Below are 23,382 nucleotides of genomic sequence, written 5' to 3' on the forward strand. Positions count from 1 at the left end.
ACAGTGTTATAAATAGACATGCCAGCAGCAAAAGTCAAAGCAGGGTTCAAGATAAAAAAAAAAAGTGCTGAAACCGAGATGAGAAGCTAACCAGAGCACACAGATTCACTGTGTGCGTTTCTCTTGTAGCTGTAAAACCACTGACCTGAGTGTGAAATCAATTACAGTTCCACACACATGCAACCTCATGCACGCACACACCTATTTGAAGCCAATAAACACAGACAAACATGTACACACACATAAGCTACACATACAAAATGAATACTGGAATAGTGCACACACAAATAGCATTTACTCACACAACCCGAAAGGTGGTGCATTTACAGGAAAATCCTTACCAACACACACATGAGGCTTCTCACAGAACACAGAGAGGCTTTATCCTCAAGATGATGCAGGGAAGCATGTGTTTGCGGTAAGATATGTCTAACCAGTAAACACCAGTGTATTGGATTGCATGAGTATCTCTTCGAGTGTGTGCATGTGTGCGTGTGTGCAACCATGAACCTCTATTGTGTGCACCCATGTGTGCATTTATGTCTGCGTGCATGCAGTCCTGTTATGTGAGAGTATGTGTGTGTGTGTGTGTGTGTGTGTGTGTGTGTGTGTGTGTGTGTGTGTGTGTGTGTGTGTGTGTGTGTGTGTGTGTGTGTGTGTGTGTGTGTGTGTGTGAAAGAGAGTCTGAATTTTTCTGTTCAGGGATTACCAGGTTGCCATGGTGATTAGTTAGAGTGAGGTAGGGCCATCTCTACAGGGAATGAGGAGAGGGAGGAGAGAAAAAGAGGAAGAGGGAGGAGAGACAGGCTGCCATATAAAAAGAGCTATGAATAACAGTGGCCATAGTGCCATAGTAGCGATTGTAGCCCCCCCACAGAATAGCCTGCTTGGTTTGTGAATGGAGAGCTCAACATGTGATGACAGAGCAGTGCCAGAAATGAGAAGGTTAAAAGTGATAGGCTACGCTCCTCTTACAGTCAGCTTATGAAACTGACTTTGTAGCACTTTATTGATCATATGACACCTCCTCAAGTGGTCAAAGCACAGGGTGGACTCCAGAACAAATATGTGCCTTGCTCAAGGGTCAGATGCTCATTTTTACAAGCTTGCACAGAGGCTCTCTGGTTGAGGAGCCGTCTCTAATCTTGGCCGTCCTGCTATAACCATTGTGACACAAAGGGCAATGTTACACAACAGCAGACACCGCTAACTATCACCCCTCCTTCCGTCCGTGTTATCTGTTGTGGTTAGTCCTCCATGTTCTCTTAATTAAATCACAAAGTAGGTCAAAACAAACAAGAGGCCCGGGGTGCTGGACACATGATTCTTGCAGAGTTTGTCAGTCTGTTTTTTGGGAATGTTGGCTTCGGTAACCTTCTAGCCTACAATGTTAAAGGCTTGTTTGAGCGTCTCTTGGTCTATATCAGCACTGTCCAGTGAAACTCTGTCTCTTATTTTAGTGATCTTTTTAATATGAAGGATTATGTGTTCCTTTTATTGGCTCAGAAAGTGATCCTGCTAAAACATTAAAAAACTGCAGGATGTGCAGTTTGAAAACTGCATCGTCACATTGGGCCACTTTTCATAGCTCATGAAAAGTTGACAATTTGGAGATACGCAGTTTTCACAGAACAGCAATAATATGCATCATTTCTATCACCTGCACTCTGGATATGAACTTATTACGTGTCAGTGGTGGCAGTATCTAAAGTATTCAGATCCTTTAGTCAAGTTATAGTGGCAATACCAAAATGTAACAATACAAACAAAAGTGTTGCCTTCAGAAAAGGAATTACAGAAGTATTATAAGAAAAACACACAGAAGTAAGTACTCATTATGCAGCAAAATGTCTGTTATTTTGTTATGTTGTTAATTGATAATTATTGGTGTTAAATACTTTTAATACCATTGGTTTGCTCAATCTATAACAGTACATCATTTTATACAATGATTGTGTTAAAAAAACTAACCACAGCTGTCTAGGAAATGTGGTGGAGTAAAAGTAAATTTAATGTAATGTCAAAGTAATTATTTCTTATACTTTATGGTAATGTTACACTATTAATCAGTCTATGATTCATAGATCAGATTTCCATGTTGTTAATCAAAGTGTCGCATGACAGAACCACAGGAAGTAATTGCAGCAGCAGAAGACAGAATGACAGCAAGAGAGGAAGGGACAGAGGGAAGAGGAGAGAGAGAGGGAGGGAGAGCGTGAGGGGGTGTTAGGGGAAGACAAGCACTCGTGGGGGTCCCAGCTTTTAAATAATTCAGAGAGACTCACAGCACTCAGTGCAGAGGAGGAGCACTGTCAGGTCAGCTCATTCACTGCAGAGGAGAGGTAGAGAGGGAGAAAGGGAAGGACTGTACAGAGCGAGGAGGAGAGGAGGAGTGTATAAAGATAGCATGAGAAGAGGATGACATTACTGTTGAGAAGGAATTGCCTGCATGTTTGTGCATGCATATGTACATTTGTGTGCGTGTATGCATTGTGTGCATTCGTGCATGAGCGTATACGTGTGTATGTGTGTGTGTTTGTGTGCCAGCTGCGCATGTGTATCTTTTGTCTGTGATGAAAATAGACAAAATGAAGGAGAAACAGGTCGTTTCCTCCTGGAGCTTTCTGGTTTCTCTTAGTCACCACGGCAACCACCTCCTCCCTGCATCCTGTACTCCTGTTTACTTAGTTTGCTCCCCCCCCCCCCCCCTCCCCAACCCATCCAGCCCTCCATGCCTCCCACGCTCTTTTGACTCCTCCTGTACCCTTCTTCATTTGCTGCATTCCCTCTGCCCCTCGTCATTCAAATCAGTTGTTACATTTTTGTTATCATCAAGCACCCGAACTCTCAGCATTACCCATAGTAAGCATGTTACAATATCCAGAACTAGTTGCAAGCTTCTATATGATCAACCCAACTCATGTCTGGAGACGCCTCTTTCTTAACTCCTTCCCCCTACCTGCCTGGTGCTTCTTCTCTTCCCATCTACCCAACTCCTGCCTGTTTGACTTTGTGAATGGGGATTAGAGGTCACTTTGGCGGGCCTAGAGCGGAAACAAAAAAAAAAGGGACATTCAATAAAAGATAAGTGACAGGAAGGGAAAAATAGAAAGAAGAAGAGGTCACACAGAAAAATGGCAAGACATGCCCCTCCAGGGTTTATAAGGTGAAGAATATTCACAGAATAATGACCACATCAGGCTAAGGCAGTCCTGGAAAGTGAGGTGGCGTGATGTTATTTTAATGAGCAGAGATGTGAGGTTTGTCAGACATACACGGAAACTAGAGCTGGGAGTCTTTTAACTATACGTCCAAATCGTGCTTGTTTTACTCTTTATTTATTACATTTGTAATCTATTTTCTCAGTAAACTGTATGCAGTGAAGGCATGCATGCAGATGTTATCATGTTTGTTGCCTACATTCCCCTATGGCTGCTTGATTAAAGATACATTCTAGAAGATATGAACTGGTGGTGCTGCCACAACAATTTGGCCAGTGGCTAATATTAAAGATAAAGCAGATAGAGATGAGAGATGCCATTAAGTTTGACAACGTCACAATTGAGCACCACAGACACTGTACGTGCCTAAGAGCACTGAATATTATATGGCGATGTGTGTGACTTTGTGCTGGGGAAAGACTCTGGCATCGCTGGCATCGCTGTGGAGCCTCTGAGGTATGCCACTTCCTCCCCCCCCGCCTCTCTAGCGCGTCGCATCGCTGAGCGGTGTTCAGCACGGTGTTCAGCCAGCAGCGCCGCACGACCGCAGCGCAGCGCAGCGCGTATACCTGGCCCCGCCGAGGTGTTTCCATTTTCTCTCCCTCTTTTTTTTCCGGGCAGGAAGAAGTGCGGACCGACGGAGAGCCCTGACGTCACCATGCCAGGTAGAGAGTAAAGGGAGCTTTGGGGGTCGTGAGGAGAAGGAGGAGGGGGACTATCACTGCGGGGTGTGCTTGGGGTGGCCTCACCATCGCGCTGAACACCTTTCGGGCTCGGAGCGCGCTCGGACGCACGTATGATGATGATGGACGGCTGGCCGTCGCTGATGCTGCTGGCTGTCCTCGCCATTGCGGGAGGTGAGTAACTTGTCCTGTCTCCATCGACGCGCTTTCGTGTGCGTTATCACCTTTTTTTTAGGGCCGAAACCACCGCGAGTTCGCGCATTTCATGGGGTTGATCAGGTTTCTTGAAAGTGACGAGGGAGAGTGAGTGTGGAAACAAAAGGATAGGTGAGGTGGTGAGGTGGTGAGGAGAGGCAGACGTGGAGAAAAAGGACTCTTCCATTGCTGTGTCACCATCTTTCTCATAACAGCAGCGAGCGCGACGGAATGATGAAGAATATAAATAATGCCCACTGCACATATCACAAGCGCACAATGTAGAAACAAATGCAATGGCTAACATCATTATCCGTTCACAACCTAAAAGAAATCCTTCAATTAAGCGTTTTTAAGCCGTTATACTCAATATAGTGCGTTTAGAGGCCTTACTTTATACAGTATCACCATGTGCTCATTATTTTAATCACAATAATATTATTTTATGGACTTATTAGGGAGCCTACTGCCTAGTGTTGGGGTAAATACCACAATGACAACAAAGGAAATAGAATACAGCCCATTCTGAAGAGGTTTTAAAACATTTAAATGTTGTGCTTTGCATCAGTTATCTCCTTCTGTCTAAATATACCACAGAGAGAGGGAGAGAGGGAGAGAGGGGAAGAAATTATGTTATCACCCACTTACCCCCCCCCTCCTCCTCCTCTCTCCCTCTCTCTCTCATTAACACTGAGGTCTTGCATTGAGTGGGCAGGTTAATGAGAGACATGTTGAGCTAAAACAACTTCTACTTTCTGTCATCAGAGGACAAATGATGTGTCAGTCAGCAGGAAAAGCCTTCTGCCTGTGTTTGGTCTGATAAATGGTCTTTACGTTCTTCATTGAGCACACACACTGAGTAGATGAGTCTTATTTACGACACTGTTGTTGCAGTGCATTAGGAGGAAATGAGGTATGTGTTAAGTGTAAAGCCATTAGGGTGTTTGGACATATTTTACCTCCGTAAGTTGGCTCTAATTTGGTGTTAATTTCAGCTAAGCGAGGGTTTGCCCGAAGCACAGCGGAAAACACATCAGCTGATTGGTTGAATTACAGCCGCCGTAATATTTTCAGCCAATCCATAGTAGTGACAAGGCAGGGATCAGCTTAGTGCCTCCGAGCAAAAAGACTGTTTGTCACTGGCTGTGTAGCAGCACACAGAACCACACACACACTCATGCCTGGCCATCTGCCTTGCATTGACTGTTCATCATCACCCATGGCGACAGCATGCTCCTGCTTTCTCTTTTTGACACACACGCACACACACACACACACACACACACACACACACACACACACACACACACACACACACACACACACACACACACACACACACACACACACACACACACACACACACACACACACACGCACACACACACACACACACACCTAAAAAGGAGCTTTATGCAATGCTGTTTATCACAATTCATCCGGAGAAGCCTTCACAAAGACAGTATACAGTAAAAGATCAGTTTCACCTCCATCAACCTGGTATTATCAGTTCAAGCAACAGCTCCACACACACACACACACACACACACACACACACACACACACACACACACACACACACACACACACACACACACATAATATGTAAACGGTAAGATAATACAAAGTATAAAAATACTTATGTTTTACAGATGTAAATCAGATAAAAATAGGATACTCGCAATAGCAAATAAAAAACATCACCAATATAAAGTGTACTGGATTAATATTGGGTCTCGTTTTACTAATACAATATCGCAATGGATAAGAGCTACAAATAGAAGTAAGTAAGAGCTAACCAATAGAATGTGACAATGATATGTCACGTTTATGAAGCTAATCTAAAATTGCATAATACTCAGTGTCCCTGAGCTCTGAGTTTTGTTGGTCGATCATTCCTTGTCTTCAAACAAGAGGTATGTGCACTAGAAAATGCTACCAACATGAAATATCACTTTAAAGGAGCTTATTAAGCAGTGGAGTACTAATGAGTCATCTCCCCTTATGGGAAAAAATCTGATTAGCATCCTCCTCGGAGACTATAAACTCAATCCACATGCAAACACACGTTTAAAGAATGAGCACATGGTTGCACACCTGGGCATAAACACGTTTTAGAGATTCCCTACAGAGAGGCTTCAAAATACCCAATTGTTAGACACCCATGTAGAAAAGACAACATGTGCACAGACTCAGACTAAGGTACACAATCCCATTTGTTCACATTAATGGTGATGGCAATAGAGGGACAAAAATCATAACTTTACACCTCCAGACGCACAGCAATACTTTCTTACATAAGGCTTTAACGTACATAGACACGCACACAAAAAGGAGTCTCACATTCAGTGGCTGTGCAAGGGCGCTCAAGGACATTTCACCACCTGTCTCAGACGCTGCCGCAAGGATGTGGCTGTCCTTTTGAGTGAGGAGGATGTCTCTTGCCATTTCCCCTGCAGGCCATGCATAATAAACAGGTCTGTGGTGCTGAGCTGACCTGATGCAGGGGTTACTGGATATGGAGCACGGTGTGCGGCAGTCTCATCACCAAAGGGCGTAGTGTACTGTGGATTATTTTTTCGCAGCAACACTTTTATCAGCTGCATCTTAAAGCAGATGTTTGACACGCGGCCAAGTCGTCCTCTTTGCATGTGTGACTGTGTGAGTTTATGCAAGCGCCATGATCTGTGTCCTCTGCTTTATGAATGCACTAAGTGAATATCAACTTACCATTTCCTTGGCACGGCTACGGTCTAGAAAGTTCTGCACAGTCAGTTTAGCCTGTCATCACTTTTCTGCTGCACTGCTTCGGCCCACTGATCTCTGCAGCATCATAGCCTGCACATTACAATAGCCATCCTATTCTCTCTCTCTTTTTCTGTCACTTTTATGTCTTTATTCTCGCTCCCTCGTGTCTCTGTCTCTTTGGACTAACTCCCGACACGCGGCAGCAACAGGATCAGATCAGCGCATAGGAGCTCCATCTGTGATAAGAAATGCACAGAAGTCACTCAGCAGAGGCCTGCATTTGTATGTGAGAACGTGTGTGTGTTATATCCCCTGTGTAAGGCTGTGTGCTCTGGTGTGTGATTTGTGCAAGATTGAGTGTGTGTGAGTGTTCGTGTGAATGAATGTGCAGCAGTAGTAGCAGCACACAGCATTGTGCCACCCTGGAGATAAGAGGGAAGCAGAAGGAGAGCACAGAGGTTTAATAGAAACTTAAGCAGATGAGAAGAAAAGCAGATAAGAGACATTTGGAAAGTTATGAGTTTTAATTCAAGTGTATTTTCAAAAAAAGTGAAAGGTTGACTAACATTGAGGCAAGGTTGTGCTTAAATTGCTCTGAAGCAGGTAAATAAGTGTATTCAAGATAACGCAAAAATTAATCTGGTGAAAACATGAATGAAATGACATATATAAAACTGTATGATTTTACATTTAAAGTTGCAATACAACTAAAGAAACTCATGCTTATCAATAGAAAATAAAGCTTCAGCAGAGAGCAAAAAAATACATGTTTGTTAGGATTGCGATTAGGACTTCTGCAAGATAAGACGTAAACTGAAATGTGTTTCATGTATTGCTGTCCTATCTCTGCATGTGTGCATATAGAACTCACAGGCAGCCGTCTACGACCTGGTGATAACATATATGGATTTATGGGTATCCAAATAAAAGCCTAAATAATAGCTTTTATGAGAGGCATTATGCAGTTGAAATGATGTATTTTATTGCAATCCCTGAAATATGCGCTATACCGTCTGTGAGCTGCTCGGGCTGTAAATAATATAATAAAAACCAAACTGCATACGAGGATTTCAAAGCTTCTGAGTTTTTCAGCTATAGATTATTCTGCAGTCTAAACCACTTCAACAAATCCCCTAATGTTAGACTATACCTATTTCATATTCAAAGATGCCATTTTTAAAACCGCGCTATAACATTAAACAGAAAACTTTTGTATATTTAAAATCACTGGAAACGTTGAGATGTTGAATTAGAAAAAGAGCATTGTAGGTTAAAGCTTTAACCTTAAAAAGACTTGGCTATTTTAAAGGCCGTTTTGCATAAACTGTGTTCACACATTGTTGCTAAAAAGTTCACACCATCACAATATCCAAGATATGAAATGAAAGGCTTCTGCATTGATCCTCAGACTTCTGTTTCCTTTACTCAGAACATTAATTTAATTGATCTTTCATCAGGGTCTCTCCATAAGTCTTAATACTATGAGGAGTGTAACTAATGGTTATTTTAATAATCCATTAATTAGCCAACTACTCTCTCGATTAATCTATCAATTGGCTGGTTTATATAAAATGTCACAAGATAGTGAAAAATGCCCATCACAAATTTCACAGATTCTGTTGTCCTGTTTCGTTTGACCAACAGTGCTCTCTTGTGCATTTATTACCATCATATCCTGCTCATTTATGTGCAGATTTGTATACAATTTTCCAATTACAACATGAAATCTGATTTTATATTTGGGATTAACTTTATATTAATATCAAAAACACCATTATTAATAGCAGTATGGTGTTGTTCAGAGGAGGAAGTACAGAGGGGAAGCAGCATTGTTGTAAAAGTATGTGTCCTCATCAGTAGTAACTGAAACTTTTCCTGACTGTGGAGTTTCTCAGATTTGGCGAAATAAAGCTTCTTCCGCTCTCAGTTAGTCCACAGTGGGATGGCTTTGTTTTTTGGAGTGCTGTGATATTGCTGTTGGATGGAGGATCAATATTAATATCTCAGTTATTTGGGCACTATGGTGCCAATTGGGTGTTGCTAGTAGATCAATGGAGCTCTCCATTATTGATTTAAGAATATTTCAGCATAAAAGGTCCTGGCTGCAGCCAAAAAGCTTCTTTGGCAGAACGCAGAGCAGAAAGCGACCCCACTTCCCCTCCAACCTTTCCTCATTTGAGCGGGCTGTATAAATAAAGATCAACACAGTAATAGTCTTAGCAGGATAATTCAATTGGGCTCTCGCTTTCGCCCTCATTTTCTCCACATTTGTCTTTACGTCGCGTGTGTGGCCTCTAATGGCTTTGTAAACGGCCAACAAAACAGTACAGTTTAACGATTGATGCTAAGATTGGTGGCTGTTTAAAAGACGGAAAGAGAAACAGATGTATATGTGAAGCAATCGAACACTGAACATGGCTACCATCCCGCCTGTTCCTGTGCTGTGTCACAAAGGTGTGTGTGTGTGTGTGTGTGTGTGTGTGTGTGTGTGTGTGTGTGTGTGTGTGTGTGTGTGTGTGTGTGTGTGTGTGTGTGTGTGTGTGTGTGCTCGCGTTGTCGTGTGTAACTTCCCTCGCCTCAGGGTCTAATGGGGAGCCCTGCTGAAATATTCATAGTGTCACATTAACTTTGCAATATTTGAACTGGAAAACAACCAGAATACAACCTGAGCTGCCGTCAACATTACAACCACTCAGCTGGGCCTTTAGCATGACAGCGTGTTGTATGAAAGAGCGAGGATGAACATGTCTGCGCAGTGATCAGGCTGCAGTGTGTGGATATTTTTATCAGTCTAGTTCTGGAGATAAGAATAAACCAGAGAAGCTCTCTGTTTTGGTCTCTAATCTGTCTCAGTGTCATAAAATATTAGTCTAGACTTCCATCCTGAGCGCATGCATGCAATGCTAGTAATAATATGCAGAAAATACGAAGACTCAGAGAGTGGATGTGTAAGTGAAGACTGCACAATCTGAGCTCTCAACAAACCTTTTAATCTGCATATTATATATATATATATGTATATATATATATATACATATATATACACACAAACACACACACATGCAACTGCACTATATACAACTGATGATCTCTCTCTCCCTCTCAAACTTGAAATCATTTCAGGCTTGTTGAAATGTGTTGCCAAGTTTTTAAGATAAAATCCCAACGTCAGAGGAAGAAACACAATATTTTGTGCCCAATAAACTGAATCAGTTTAGCCTTGGACTTTGTTTTGGTCTGAGTCATCTTCAGGAGTCTTTGACTGAGCAGCATTTCATAATTGCTTTTCATGCAGCGACCCAAACATGATACAAAAGATGAGGGGAACCAGCTCTCAACTGTATATACTGTATAAGGCTTGGTGAGCTATGGAAGACCTTGCATTGAAATTTTCTTATTCATAGATTTAAGAGCACAGATGCTTCAAAATGCTTGCTATTATGTTCAATTTGAAGCAATTATAATCCCTCTCATAAACTGTGTTTACAAAGAAAAAAATAACTGAATATATCCTTGACAATTAAGCAAGACTTAACACAACTTAACCTAACACGTCATCTAGTTAGTTTGAGCATGAAACTACCATTTACATGATGAGACTGGCTGATGGAAATGAAGGCCTTTTCTGCTTCATCATTGTTTAAGTGAACTGTATTAGCTTTCTGTCTCATCCGGCAGTGTTATTGCCTCGGGCGTCTGGGAATAATATGCATTACTCATATGGTTCAGGCACAGACAGTATTGTTTATTTCCCTCATGAATATGTGCACACAAAAAAACCAGCACACACACACACACACACACATACACACACACACACACACACACACACACACACACGACAAATAAAGCAAACCGGCGCCTGTGCACGATAAACAACCACAGCGCTACACACATGTGCTGACAGGATGTGTATTGATGATGGTGGATTAGCGAGAGAAGGGGCAATAAATGGACATTGGCTGTCAGTGACAGGGAGATGGAGATAACAGGCAGGATGAGAGCGAGGGAGAGAGTCAGGGGAGTGCAGAGAAAATACGGGCCGGCTCGGATGATGGAAAGACGGAGAAAGTGTAAAAGAAAATGAGATGGAAAAAGACGGCACACGGGGAGGAGCAGGAGATTTAAAATTAGGGTGGGAGCGAGGAATTGCGTGTTTAGTTTACGGGGTATGAATAGAGTCCTCATTGATCCAGAGACAGAGGCTATCATTCCTGCTCAGTGAACACAGCAGCGCCACAGGGCAAGAGGGGTGGGGGGGGGGGGTTGGAAGGTGGAGATCAGGGGGGACAGAGAGGGGGAGGACTGAGTGTCAGAGGAGCTCAGAAGCATTTTCAGAGGGAAATGGTGAAGTAGAGTTTATTGTGTGTATAAAGCTTTTTGATTTCCATTTTTAATCTCCATATTTTTACATCACTAATGCAAAAAATCCAACAGTTTGTTTTCCATTTTAAATGTACCTGTTATTCTTTTTGATTGAATTTCCCTTTATGAAAATAAATCTGTTTTTTACTCTTTTTTCAATTCAATTCAATTCAGTTTATTTTGTATAGCCCAGAATCACAAATTACAAATTTGCCTCAGAGGGCTTTACAAACTGTGCACATGCGACATCCTCAGTCCTTCCCTCACATCGGCACAGGAAAAACTCCCCTAAAAAACCCCTTTAACAGGGAGAAAAAAGGAAGAAACCTCTGGGAGAACGACAGAGGAGGGATCCTTCTCCCAGGATGGACAGAATGCAATAGATGTCATGTGTACAGAATGAACAGCATAACAGAGAACACATTCAATGTATATGACATAAATGATTCATATAATAAGACTACTTATAATAACAGCAGCAATTATTACAGTAGAATTATAGTTATGTGTTTAGAATTGATAGAGCTGCAACTAATCTTTGTTTTCATTATTGATTATTTTTGATTCATTAATCAATGAATCATTTGGTCTATGAAACGCTCATCACAGTTTCCTAAAGCCTTACAACTTCAAATTGCTTGCTTTGTCCAAATCCCAATTATATTCAATTGACAATTATATAAAACAGAAAAGAATGACTTTATCGATTACTTGACAACATTTTAGTTGGTCCAGCAATTGTTATTTGAGTACAATTCTTGTTAGTTTTTTTGCAGATGACGCATGTAGAAGAGGCAAATAAAGATGTAGAATGAGTCATCTTTGTTTTCTATTATATATTATTTAGTTTATTCTCATTGCTTTTTTATTGTCTGTTATAGTCTTTGTTTTGTGAATAGGCCTCTCTTGAAAATGAAAGGGTTTATCATTTCAATTTAAAAAAAATCAAAAAATAAAACATAACCTTGTGTTCATTTTACTCACATCAGCTTTTACATGTTTGGTATCAAGTTAACAGTCAGCAGCCTGTGTTTATCTTCAGGGGGAACGTGTGAGGGGATTGTGAGAGTGGAAAAGATGCAGCACAGGAGCGAGCAGATGCCACAGAGGCAGGGAGTGAGTAGCTGGGGAGAGGGAGGAAGGAGGAGGTGCAGAGCAGTTGTTTTTTCTCAATGCTTCGTGTCTCCCAGTAAAACACCTCCCCTCCTGTGTGTGCTGTTGTGACAGCTCTGCCCAAACTCGACCACTCACGCAGATACCACTACAGTCGGCTACAGATGGAGGGGTGGCAGACAGAAAGGGGGGAAAGACAGGAGAAGGGAAGTGAGAGACGGAGTGAAAATAACCCAAAAGCTGCAAAAGACTGGCAGTTGGGAAGACGAGCTATACATGAGAGGTGATAGTTAGAGACAGAGCAGAGGCACTGGGAGAGCGATAGAGACGGAAAGGATAGTGATAGAGACATTCAGACTGGTTGACTCATTCTCATGATGTCAGATCTGGTAAGAAGTGTGTATCGAGTTGTGCTGACGTGCTCCAGTCGGCAGAGATGAGTAACGCCATGGTTTCAAAGGCTCTGCATTCTTGATACACATGGATAGCCAGCTTTCAATGCTGGCAGTGAGGGCAGTGGCCAAACAGAGAAACTCAACAGCACCACTGATTTCCTGCTCTTGTATGATGACCCTATCATCCAATATGGTAAAAGTATTTTATTAAAAAGTGCCAAGAGAGACACAGATGGCTGCACTATTTTGTCTCATAACAGAGGCAGATGATGATAAAGATGATGACAATGTGTTCTCCATGCAGGCGGCCTCGGGGCAGACACAGAGGAGCGGTTGGTGGAGCATCTCTTAAACCCTGCCCACTACAACAAACTGATCCGTCCCGCGACTAACGGCTCCGAGCTGGTTACCGTGCAGCTGATGGTGTCGCTGGCTCAGCTCATCAGCGTGGTGAGTGTGCATGTGCCTCCGTTTCAGTGTTTGACTTTCAGTGCACTTTCACAGCATGAGGATAATCCTCTATGTTACTCATCATTTGATTTTGATTCCACATTAAAAAAAAAAAAATCCAAAAGATGGTGTTATTTACACATAGACGGACCCTCTGATTTGAATTCTTGTGTCATAATTAAAGCAGAAAAGGAAGTTGTCTAATTATGGAAATCTAAACTCAGTCTGATAGTCATTTAGCCCTCGGCTCAAGGCCTGATTAGTATAAGTATTAAGACCTTATACCTTAGTAAAGGTAACAATACCGCAGTTTAAATACTCTTCTAAGTAAAAGCCCTGCATTTTACATAAGCAAACGTAAAGAAGTGTTATCTAAAAATGTTCTTAAAGTTACAGTTACAGTTACTCCTGTTACATTATAATGGATTATTATTATTGATGCAGTAACAAGTAAGCTACATTTTATGGTTGTAAGCTAAATGTTGTAGCTAATTGTACCTATTTTATATATTGTTCTGTGGTTTCATTTCATGTACAGCAATACATTGTGTTTATACTAAGTCATTATAGGTTTTTTTTCTAAAGAAGTAAAAATATAAAGAAGCAAAAATATAAAGTAAAAATATAAAGAAGTAAAAATATAAAGAAGCGAAAATATAAAGTAAAAATACAAAGAAGCATAAATTAAAATACTCAATACTTATAGCTACTTCAGAATTGTACTAACAGTAAGTAATGTACTTGAGTGAATGTACTTTTCAAAACTTCAAACAAGCTCCACTGAAAATGATTACTGCAGTATATCTTTGCTTAAGTTAAAGAGCCACTCCACTGTTTATACACATAGAGTTCAGTTTAGTCATTATGTTGAGTACTACTCAGCCAAACAGTTGTTAAAGTCTTCTGTTGTTGTGGAGCTTTTAAAAACCTGAGAAATTAACATATGTGTTGTCCTCAGGGTTCTTTCAGCTTGGGCTTTAATACATTGATTTGATTTTTGTAAAAAGCTTTATAAACTGGGGATTCAGAGTTTGAAATACAGGTATTTACCTAGGGACGAATGACACTAACAAGCTGCATATAGCAAGCTTACCTCGCTCTATAGGGACTTCAAATCTGGATTGTTTGGCTTTGCTGCAACCATTTTATGCCACTTAGGATAAAATATGTAACACACGTTCTTCAGCTTGTTACAAGTGTTGTGGTAACCCTTTGATAATAGTTTGTAATTTACAATATATGTTTAATTTTTCTGCAGCATGAAAGAGAGCAGGTGATGACCACCAATGTCTGGCTGACACAGGTGAGACTTCCCGCTCTTCTCTTCCTTTTACCGTTCTAACATAGTAACATTCTGACACACAGAGAAAGATACATTTAGAGAGAAAGAGTACTTTAAATGTAGCCAAAACAGTGAATAAAATTTTGGATTTGGGATAATTTACCTTGGATTTCAAAATTGTACTGCTAGGTCAGTGGAGGTTTGTCACAAAACCACAAGGGAAATGGATGGTAGTAACAAATGCGGACACTGAGGAATGCTCTCCCACAATAGAATACAGTACACATGTTGATTAACTTTATATAATCATGGGCCACGAGGTTATTACACCAAAAGACCACAGCATACGAGCAGTGGTCCAGTTACTGGAGGGGAAAGATGCATCACTGTGTTCTCTGTGTGTCTCACTGGTTATGGTTGTGCAGCGTCTGATGCTGCCTCTACTCATGTGGAGCAGCAGCCCTGAGAGCTGACATGACATCTGACATCAAGAGAGAGACATCAAACAATACACGTCCTTCAAAACCCCAAATCTGACAGGAGAAATATGAGAAGAGATTTGGAATTTATGAGCAGGAAAGACACATTTTTTTCACATCCAAATCGCAAGATAACTGATGATATCAAAAGCCCTTTGCACAAATGCTGAACCCCCTATTTCTCAGCTTCTGTGCGGTTTGTGGGTTTGGATGAAACCTAACATAACCTCACCCTGTGAATAATGTGACCCTGACTGAGTTGTGACCCTCTTCTACATGGCTGGCTCTTCGTATGCTTACAGCTGAGGCCTTTAACATGGCACATGTAGGTGTATACACATTTACACACATCAGGTATACAAATGCAGTCACTCACACACAAAATCAACATATGTGCTTGCTTTTGAGAGCAGGTGTTTGAATAAATTACATGGATGTATGTTCAATTTGGATGTTAATTTAAATCTATGGAAAACATTTATCTAAACGATTTCACCGTTATGCATGCTGCACTTTTGATTGCATTGTTTATAGCTGCATGCTTGTTTATGTCTTATGCTCACAAACACACACACACACACACAAACTTGCACCTGACCAAGTCAAGATTTATGACATGTAACGGAGCGCAGAATGACCATCAGTGCTCAATGGATCCCTCGCAACTGGTAAGCAGGGGAGTCAAGGACAGCTGTCCTGAGCCAAGACAAACTGTAATGACCACAATGCATCATAGTCACTGCAGAAGACCTGCAGGAGCATAACAGCCCCAACATGGCCATAACATAGAAGAGCCAGACAGAACTGCTGTCACGAGGCTTCAATGAGTCAATGTCAAAGACTCACAGCATACAGAACAAGATAATGCTGTCTTTTAAAAAAAGAAAGGTTGCACAGAGGACGTGAGGATGTTTGCTGATGCACACACATGCGCACATAGGAGCAGCCTTACTGCAGAGGTGGAAAGAGTACTACAGTAGTGTATAAGTAGTCACTTTAAAGACAATGTACATAGGTAAGTGTAAAAAGTAGGTAAACGTTACTGGGTTACATTAAAAAATAGGGGGTGGGTTTGATAATATTGTTAAATAAAATAACATATTTAGGCTACAAAATACATTTAAAAAGTCAACTTACACAAGTGTAACAACATCAGCAACAAGACAACTACTGTCCAAATCGACAGCCTCTGCGCTGTGCATACAACTGAATATCAATTATATAAATACACAACTGCCTTTCTCAGCGAGAATCATCCACAAAAAATGCAGTGTGTTGTTTTACTCACCTGTCTGAACGGCTCCACTCAGCCGCTCCGTCCCAGTACAACCAGTCTTCTTTTCTCCGCGAACCCAAAACGTTTTGAGCTGAATGAGGCTCTGCCGTTATATCTAAGATTGACAGTCACAAACAGCACAAAGTCCTCAAACTGGAGGTAAAGCTCTTTAGTGAAGTAAAGTGTGCTGGAGGATCTATGAGCATGTAGACATTAGCATGATAGATTAGGATACAGGTCACTAACATAGTGGGTGTGGCACGCAAGGTGGTCATTAAGTAAGATATTCAACTTTTTGTTTTTTGTTGCCGCGGTAGATTAATGCTTAATCCATGGACTCTGCGGGCTTTGAGCAAACCTTTGTAATTTATAATTTCCGGAGTGTCACCTCTCTGTTCAGGAAGCTCTGCCCTCCTGAGGCCGCAGACACACCTGCAGCTGATTTATCTGCTTTTATTCTGTTCCATTCTCACACATCCATCCATCCATCCATCCATTTTCCGTAACCTGCTTATCCAGTTAAGGGTTGCAGGGTGCTGGAGCCTATCTCAGCTGTCAATGGGCGAAGGCAGGGTACACCCTGGACAGGTCGCCAGTCTGTCGCAGGGCCATTCTCACACAGGTTATCATAAATAGAACTAAAGTGAAAGTAAAAAATACCAATTTACAAAACATACTCAAAAAAAGTACAAGTACACACAACAAAACAACTTTGATACTTTAGCGAGAGTGAATTTAAGTCATTACTTCAACCCATGAGCAGTTTCAATCACGCTGATTGGTCTTTGGCATGGTCGTGTTAGACAGGAGTGCTTCAATCTCTCTCTCTGGCTTAGAGATAAATAATATGATGTAAGCATAGAGGGACACAGTACAGGATGTTCCCCAGGATTGGGATGTGTCATATTAAACCCCCGACTGACAGACACAAAGACAGACAGACACGGAGACAGACAGACAGACCTTCTCCTCACTGCTCCACCCTTGCCGCTATATGATTGGCGCACAAGCGATTAAGCAATTTGTTTTTTATTGGCCCTTAGGAGTGGCAGGACTATCGGCTGACTTGGGTCCCTGAGGAGTTTGATGGGATGTTGAAGGTCAGGCTGCCCTCAAAACACATCTGGCTGCCGGACGTGGTGCTCTACAACAAGTGAGTCACTCACTCACTCACTCTCTTGCAGTCACTTCTGAAGACACATAAAGGCTCATGGATGCACGCGCTGGAATAAACATGCAAAACAAGAGCACATACATGTCTCATATTGAACTGTTCATGTTTTAAAGCTAATTCCCCATTGAGTGGAGTCAGCTGCCACCATTATACAGTAAGTCACTTTGGATAAGAACATCAATTAAATGGTTTCACCGTGCAACACATGCAAGCCCGTCACACATGACTGAATATGTCCACTGTAATCTGCTCATATCACTCATGCTACATTACTATACAGTACCTCCAAGTCTCATGAGACACTTCAAAGATGGAGTCATCTGCACTGCACACCCACATAGAGACTGTACATGTACAATATATGCATATGGAAAATTAAACACATCCAAATAGTTCTTTCTTTTTTGGGTTGTTGTAAATTGTGTGATGTTTATCTATTTATCTGCATCTCTGCACCTTGCCACTTTCAAGTTCCCATCAGGTACAGTACTCACAGTGACACAGAAACCAACTTGTTTTTTGTAATTTAATTAAACTTACTTAAGAATATATAAACTATGCATTTAGTTTTAATTAAGTTTTAAGACTATGGGCTATCGCGTGCTCTGCTGTTAATCCAGACTTGTGTGTAGGTCTGGGCGACATGGTTAAAATCAACCATTTGGCAAATGTATGCAAAATCACGTATATGTAAAATTATCAAATTTTATCATCAATGAAATTAACTGTAATGCATTATATATCGCGAAAGTCTTTACGTGGATGAAACAGAAACTTGCTTTGCTTAGTTTTTAATTACAATTAGCTTGCATGTCTGAGGGAGGCACGTATGCAGACCATTAGTCTGAATGTAATGGAAACTGGGTGTCAGCCTACAGTATGTAAATCAGCATATCACAGTACAGTGATCTGTCTGGCCTTCTCCTCTTTCTGTGCCTCAGTCTTTACTTTACTAAAGATTAAAAGATCCCAGGTACTTTGGAGAAAATGATCCTCCTAATCCCACCAACCCCAGGTCTTCATGCTGTCCTCCCAGTCCTCTTCACTGCCTCGAACTCCTGTCAGTCACCTAAACAGGAGGATTAACTGAGGAAAAACAGCAGTACTACAGCTGCTAATTTGGAATTCTCAATTAGATTTTGTACCAAAATTTGCAGGAAAGTCTGTGTTTCTGAGAGAGTACTTTGGCAGGTGGGTCAATTGTGTAATCAGTCAAAAACTATGAATTATTATTTTGCATATGTCACATCACACATTATTAATAGCCGTCATTAATTAGTTCTCTTGTCAAATGCTTGAGTTAAATGGAAACTGAATCTAAAGCTTAATGTAGTCAGCTGACTTCTGACTTTAGTGTCTAATTCGGGCTGCATAACTCAACCCAGTCTGACCTGAGGTCTGTGTTTCCTGTCTAGACTGCATGTTCATCCAGTTTTTTGTGTTTGTAGAAGCAGGTGTGTGTGACCCTGCTGCCCTGACACGTCTTAAAGCCTCCACACCCGTCTGTGTGTGTGTGTGTGTGTGTGTGTGTGTGTGTGTGTGTGTGTGTGTGTGTGTGTGTGTGTGTGTGTGTGTGTGTCCTAGAGCTCTTAGATGAACCCATATTGCATAATGAGATGCGTCATGTGCCACTGTTCATAGGACTCAGGGAAACACAGCCTCCAACTATACGTTTTGTTTACGAAATACATATTTTTAATTAAATCATCACACAAATGTTTCTGTTTATGACACTTCTTTTTTTGTCTTCCTCCTCTCCCGCTTCCTCTCTCTCAGTGCTGATGGGGTGTACGAGGTGTCATTCTACTCCAACGCGGTGGTTTCCTACGACGGCAGTATCTTCTGGTTGCCCCCGGCCATCTACAAGTCAGCCTGCAAGATCGAGGTAAAGCACTTCCCCTTCGACCAGCAGAACTGCACGCTGCGCTTCCGCTCCTGGACCTATGACCGCACAGAGATCGATCTGGTTCTCCGTGCTGACGTGGCCAGCATGGACGACTTCACGCCCAGCGGCGAGTGGGACATCATCGCCCTGCCCGGCAGACGAAACGAGAACCCAGCCGACCCCACCTATGTGGACATCACCTACGACTTCATCATTCGCAGGAAGCCGCTTTTTTACACCATCAACCTCATCATCCCGTGTGTGCTCATCACCTCGCTGGCCATCCTGGTCTTCTACCTGCCCTCTGACTGCGGAGAGAAGATGACGCTCTGCATCTCCGTGCTGCTGGCTCTCACTGTGTTCCTGCTGCTGATCTCTAAGATCGTCCCCCCCACGTCACTAGACGTCCCCCTCGTGGGGAAGTACCTGATGTTCACTATGGTCCTGGTCACTTTCTCCATCGTCACCAGTGTGTGTGTGCTCAACGTACACCACCGCTCGCCGACCACACACACCATGCCCCCTGGGTTAAGCTGGTGTTCCTCAACAAGCTTCCCGCCTTGCTCTTCATGCGGCAGCCCAGGAACAGCTGCGAGCGCCAGCGGCTGCGCCAGAGAAGGAGGGCCCAGGAGCAGAAGGAGGGTGGGCGCAGCGGGGAGGCGGGGGCCCTGGTGGTGGGGCTCGGGTTGGGCAACGCTGGCGGGAACGGAGGGGGAACCTCCACAGGGGTGTTCAGCAAGGAGGACAATGACCCTTGTACCTGCTACGTGAATCGGGCGTCTGTTAAACAGTTCGGAGGGGATCTGGGAGGAGCTGGTGGGGGATCCATGGATGGTCTGAACAGGGTGAGGGAGGGCCGGGAAGGGGCCTCTGGAAACCTGCCACGGGGGAAGCAAGCAGCGGGAGGTCCCGCTCTGACTCAGGCCCTGCTGGCTCAAGCCTGTCCGGGCTTTGAGGAGGCTGTGGAAGGAGTTCGCTTCATCGCCAACCACATGAAGAGTGAGGATGATGATCAGAGTGTGAGTATTTTATTATCTGAATGTTCACGCCATTATAGTTATAGTCTCTGCTGCTCCTTACCACAGCCTGACTGGACTTTTTAGGGTGATAGTGGTATTAAAAATGATACAAATGGGCTACCAATATATTGGCTGATATTAATTTTCTTATGTAAACAAATAAAACAAATAAAGATTTTGTGAGAAAGAGTATAAATACTACAGATACAGCTCAACAATACACTGTAAAGTTAAAGATGACAGATATTAGCTATTTTTTTTATCAAAGTTTTAATCATTTGAAGCTGCCTTAATGAATATCTTAAAAAATGCTGATTAACCTCTTCATGCTACCTGCCCAGCACCAAACAACAGACAGAAACACTTAGTGACTAGCTGGTGAACACAGTGGGGCATCCAGCAGCTAAAGTGACAGAGATTTCTGGTTCGGTAGAAACCAAAGCAGAGCTGGCAGTAAATATTGGACTTGCATTCTTCAGGTAGCCGCCAGCCAGAGATACAAATCCTATGACTGCTGGGTGTGTAAATAGTCACCTGTTACACGTTCACTTAATCAACTTTATAACGTGATAATGTCAATGTTTGTTTACAGCTTTTTGCTCTGCATCCAATGAATGTAAGCTTTAATAACTTAACACACTAAATTATAGCGTTAAATTAGATTCTTTAAATTAAACACAAAAAGACAAATTGATGCTGATGCCAATAAATCCTTTACTGCTGCAGTTTACTGCTCTGCAATTTCTTGCCAACACACACTTCAATATCAATATATCTGTGAATAAAACAGATATACCTATACCAGCCTGTCAGTGTATTTCTTGGACTCTTCTTCATAATAAAATAAATCCTTATCTTGTCTCTGTGTGGATAAAATCATAGCAAAAATCGTCTTATTCTGTGCGGATGTTACTAACCATAAAAAGCATCTTGAGCTGCAGAGATTCCCTCTCAGTGCCAGAAGTCCCGTTCAGCTCTGCCATTTGAAACGCATGGGGGACTACACCAGAGCATAAGCAAAAGAGACAGATCTGGTGACGCAATCATAGCTCTCTGAATATTCAACACAGACATGTAATTATAGCGGCGGCATGACAACTGGAGAAGTGCTGGAATAGAGGAACCGAGACGGTGGAGAGAGGGTGGCATTTTTTTAATCGCTTTTCCTCAAGGCATCTCAGGAGACCGGCCTTCTCTCCTGGAAGGAAAGAAACCGACACGGAAATTAACAATCCTCTGTAATTCTGTCCATCACAGACTTAGTAGCATCCAGCCCGTTGCCATGCCGACCACTCTCCTGGCACAGTGCATGCCCTCCCCCTCCCCCAAGTCATCATTGAAGGGGTGACAGTGTCAGCACACCCCTCTGTTTCTCTGCCATCCATCACTCTGTCTCTTCTCTTATGTCCTCCCTATCCTCCTTGACTCGTGTCAGACCTCATCAGAGCTGTGTGGCAGAACGAGTCTCCGCTCACATTAACCCTTCACCTCCATTAACCACCTGCATTAGGGAAAGGCAGGAGGGTAGTTAGAGAGAGGATGATGATGAGCGGTGTGATTCTACTCACCTTAATCTGACTCTTCGAACTGTCCCTAACCCATTTTGTCTCTCCCCATTAGGTGAGCGAGGACTGGAAGTACGTCGCCATGGTGATCGACCGCCTCTTCCTGTGGATCTTTGTGTTTGTGTGCGTGTTTGGCACACTGGGCATGTTCATGCAGCCGCTTTTCCAGAATTACACAGTCAAGACCATCACCAGCTCGCCGGGCTGACCATCCACAGGCCGAGAACACACTGACCTGACGGCTCCCCCGACCAATCAGCACAGCAGGACAAGGGCCAGAGGTTTGGGGGGACAGGTCTGGGTTTGTATTGTGTCTATTGAACTGGAAACCAGAACTGGAACTGACCAGCAGTCACGCCCATTACCTTTATAGTAACGTTTTTGCAACGAACAAACAGTTTTTCTTGGATGAAGAAAAAAGGAAAACACCATCATACTTTTACCTGCAGTTTTTTGTCCAGATGTTTAATGGACTGACCTCCCCTTTCTGGTGGAAAGGTCCCTCCCCCTCTCTCCTCTTCAGCCAGTCAGGGAGCGAGGATGCTCTGATTTACTCTTTGTTGGACCTTACGCCAGCCTATCAACACTCTCTGCTCAATTTTGACTGCTTTATTCACACATGACATGCCCGCCTTCAACTATGACTTTACTCATCCTCAGTATTGACTGATGTCAGAGGGAGCTAATCAGAAAGGGAAGGGAGGTTCATATCAAGGTTCTTATACGTTTATTTAATTTTTTCAGAAATCCAATACGTCAGTGAGCTGATTCAGTATATTTTATCATAGCATAGCGGCTTACCACAGTATAGCATTAGGAATATATTATTAAGATTTCTCTATGTGTTAGCTCATGCAAGTGTCTGTTGCTGATAGAGAGGCTATGGGGTGTTGTATGATTGTATAGATTAAACAAGAATGTGATATTAACTGTACTACACAGCCTGTGATGCGCACACTAACGCAGTATGTGTACAAGCAACAGATTGTGAAGAGGAGGTGACTTGAATTAAAGAAAGAGCCAGGATGCATTATTCGATGAGGGGATAAAGTAATATATGCATGGACGGGGTTCTGCTCAGAGAGTTGTTCACATTAAGTAGAGGACAGCAGCAGCCTGCTGTGCCGGAGAGCACAGCTGCAGTGAGACGAGTTCAGCTCCAGAGACACTGAGGAATCTGAGCCAAGATGGTGGATAGGACCTCCTATGTGATTGACAGAGGAACATGATTTACATCAGATCGAGTATCTTCTAAAGAGCTCAGGTGGGATGGAGCAAAGATCAGTATTAGAAAAAGTAACATGTAAATGAAATTATATTGATGGAAGGAAGGGAATTTTATCATGGATATTAAGCTATTATGTGTATTAATCTGTATTTTCATATTTCAGTATGTAACGTTCAGAGCATACATGTATGTGTGTGTGTATGTGAATGCGTGCCCCACACCCAGATGCATTATCACATCTTTCAGATACGATGTTCAGAAGAGAGCATACTGTATGTGTGTCTCCCCCCTCCCTTCTGGTAAC

At 42.5% G+C, this 23,382-nt stretch overlaps 1 protein-coding gene across 1 annotated transcript; it reads left to right on the forward strand.

Annotated features, from left to right (window-relative positions):
* Positions 1–4,020: 4,020 nt before the first annotated feature.
* On the forward strand, positions 4,021–22,058 carry chrnb2 (cholinergic receptor, nicotinic, beta 2). The gene is given in 7 exon segments (XM_054621160.1): positions 4,021–4,078; positions 13,025–13,170; positions 14,429–14,473; positions 17,251–17,360; positions 19,158–19,783; positions 19,786–20,285; positions 21,906–22,058. Coding segments are annotated over 7 exon segments (1,638 nt in total).
* The last annotated feature ends 1,324 nt before the right edge of the window (positions 22,059–23,382 follow it).

The sequence above is a fragment of the Anoplopoma fimbria genome, chromosome 20, assembly GCF_027596085.1.
Source record: "Anoplopoma fimbria isolate UVic2021 breed Golden Eagle Sablefish chromosome 20, Afim_UVic_2022, whole genome shotgun sequence".
In the NCBI taxonomy this organism is placed as follows: domain Eukaryota; kingdom Metazoa; phylum Chordata; class Actinopteri; order Perciformes; family Anoplopomatidae; genus Anoplopoma; species Anoplopoma fimbria.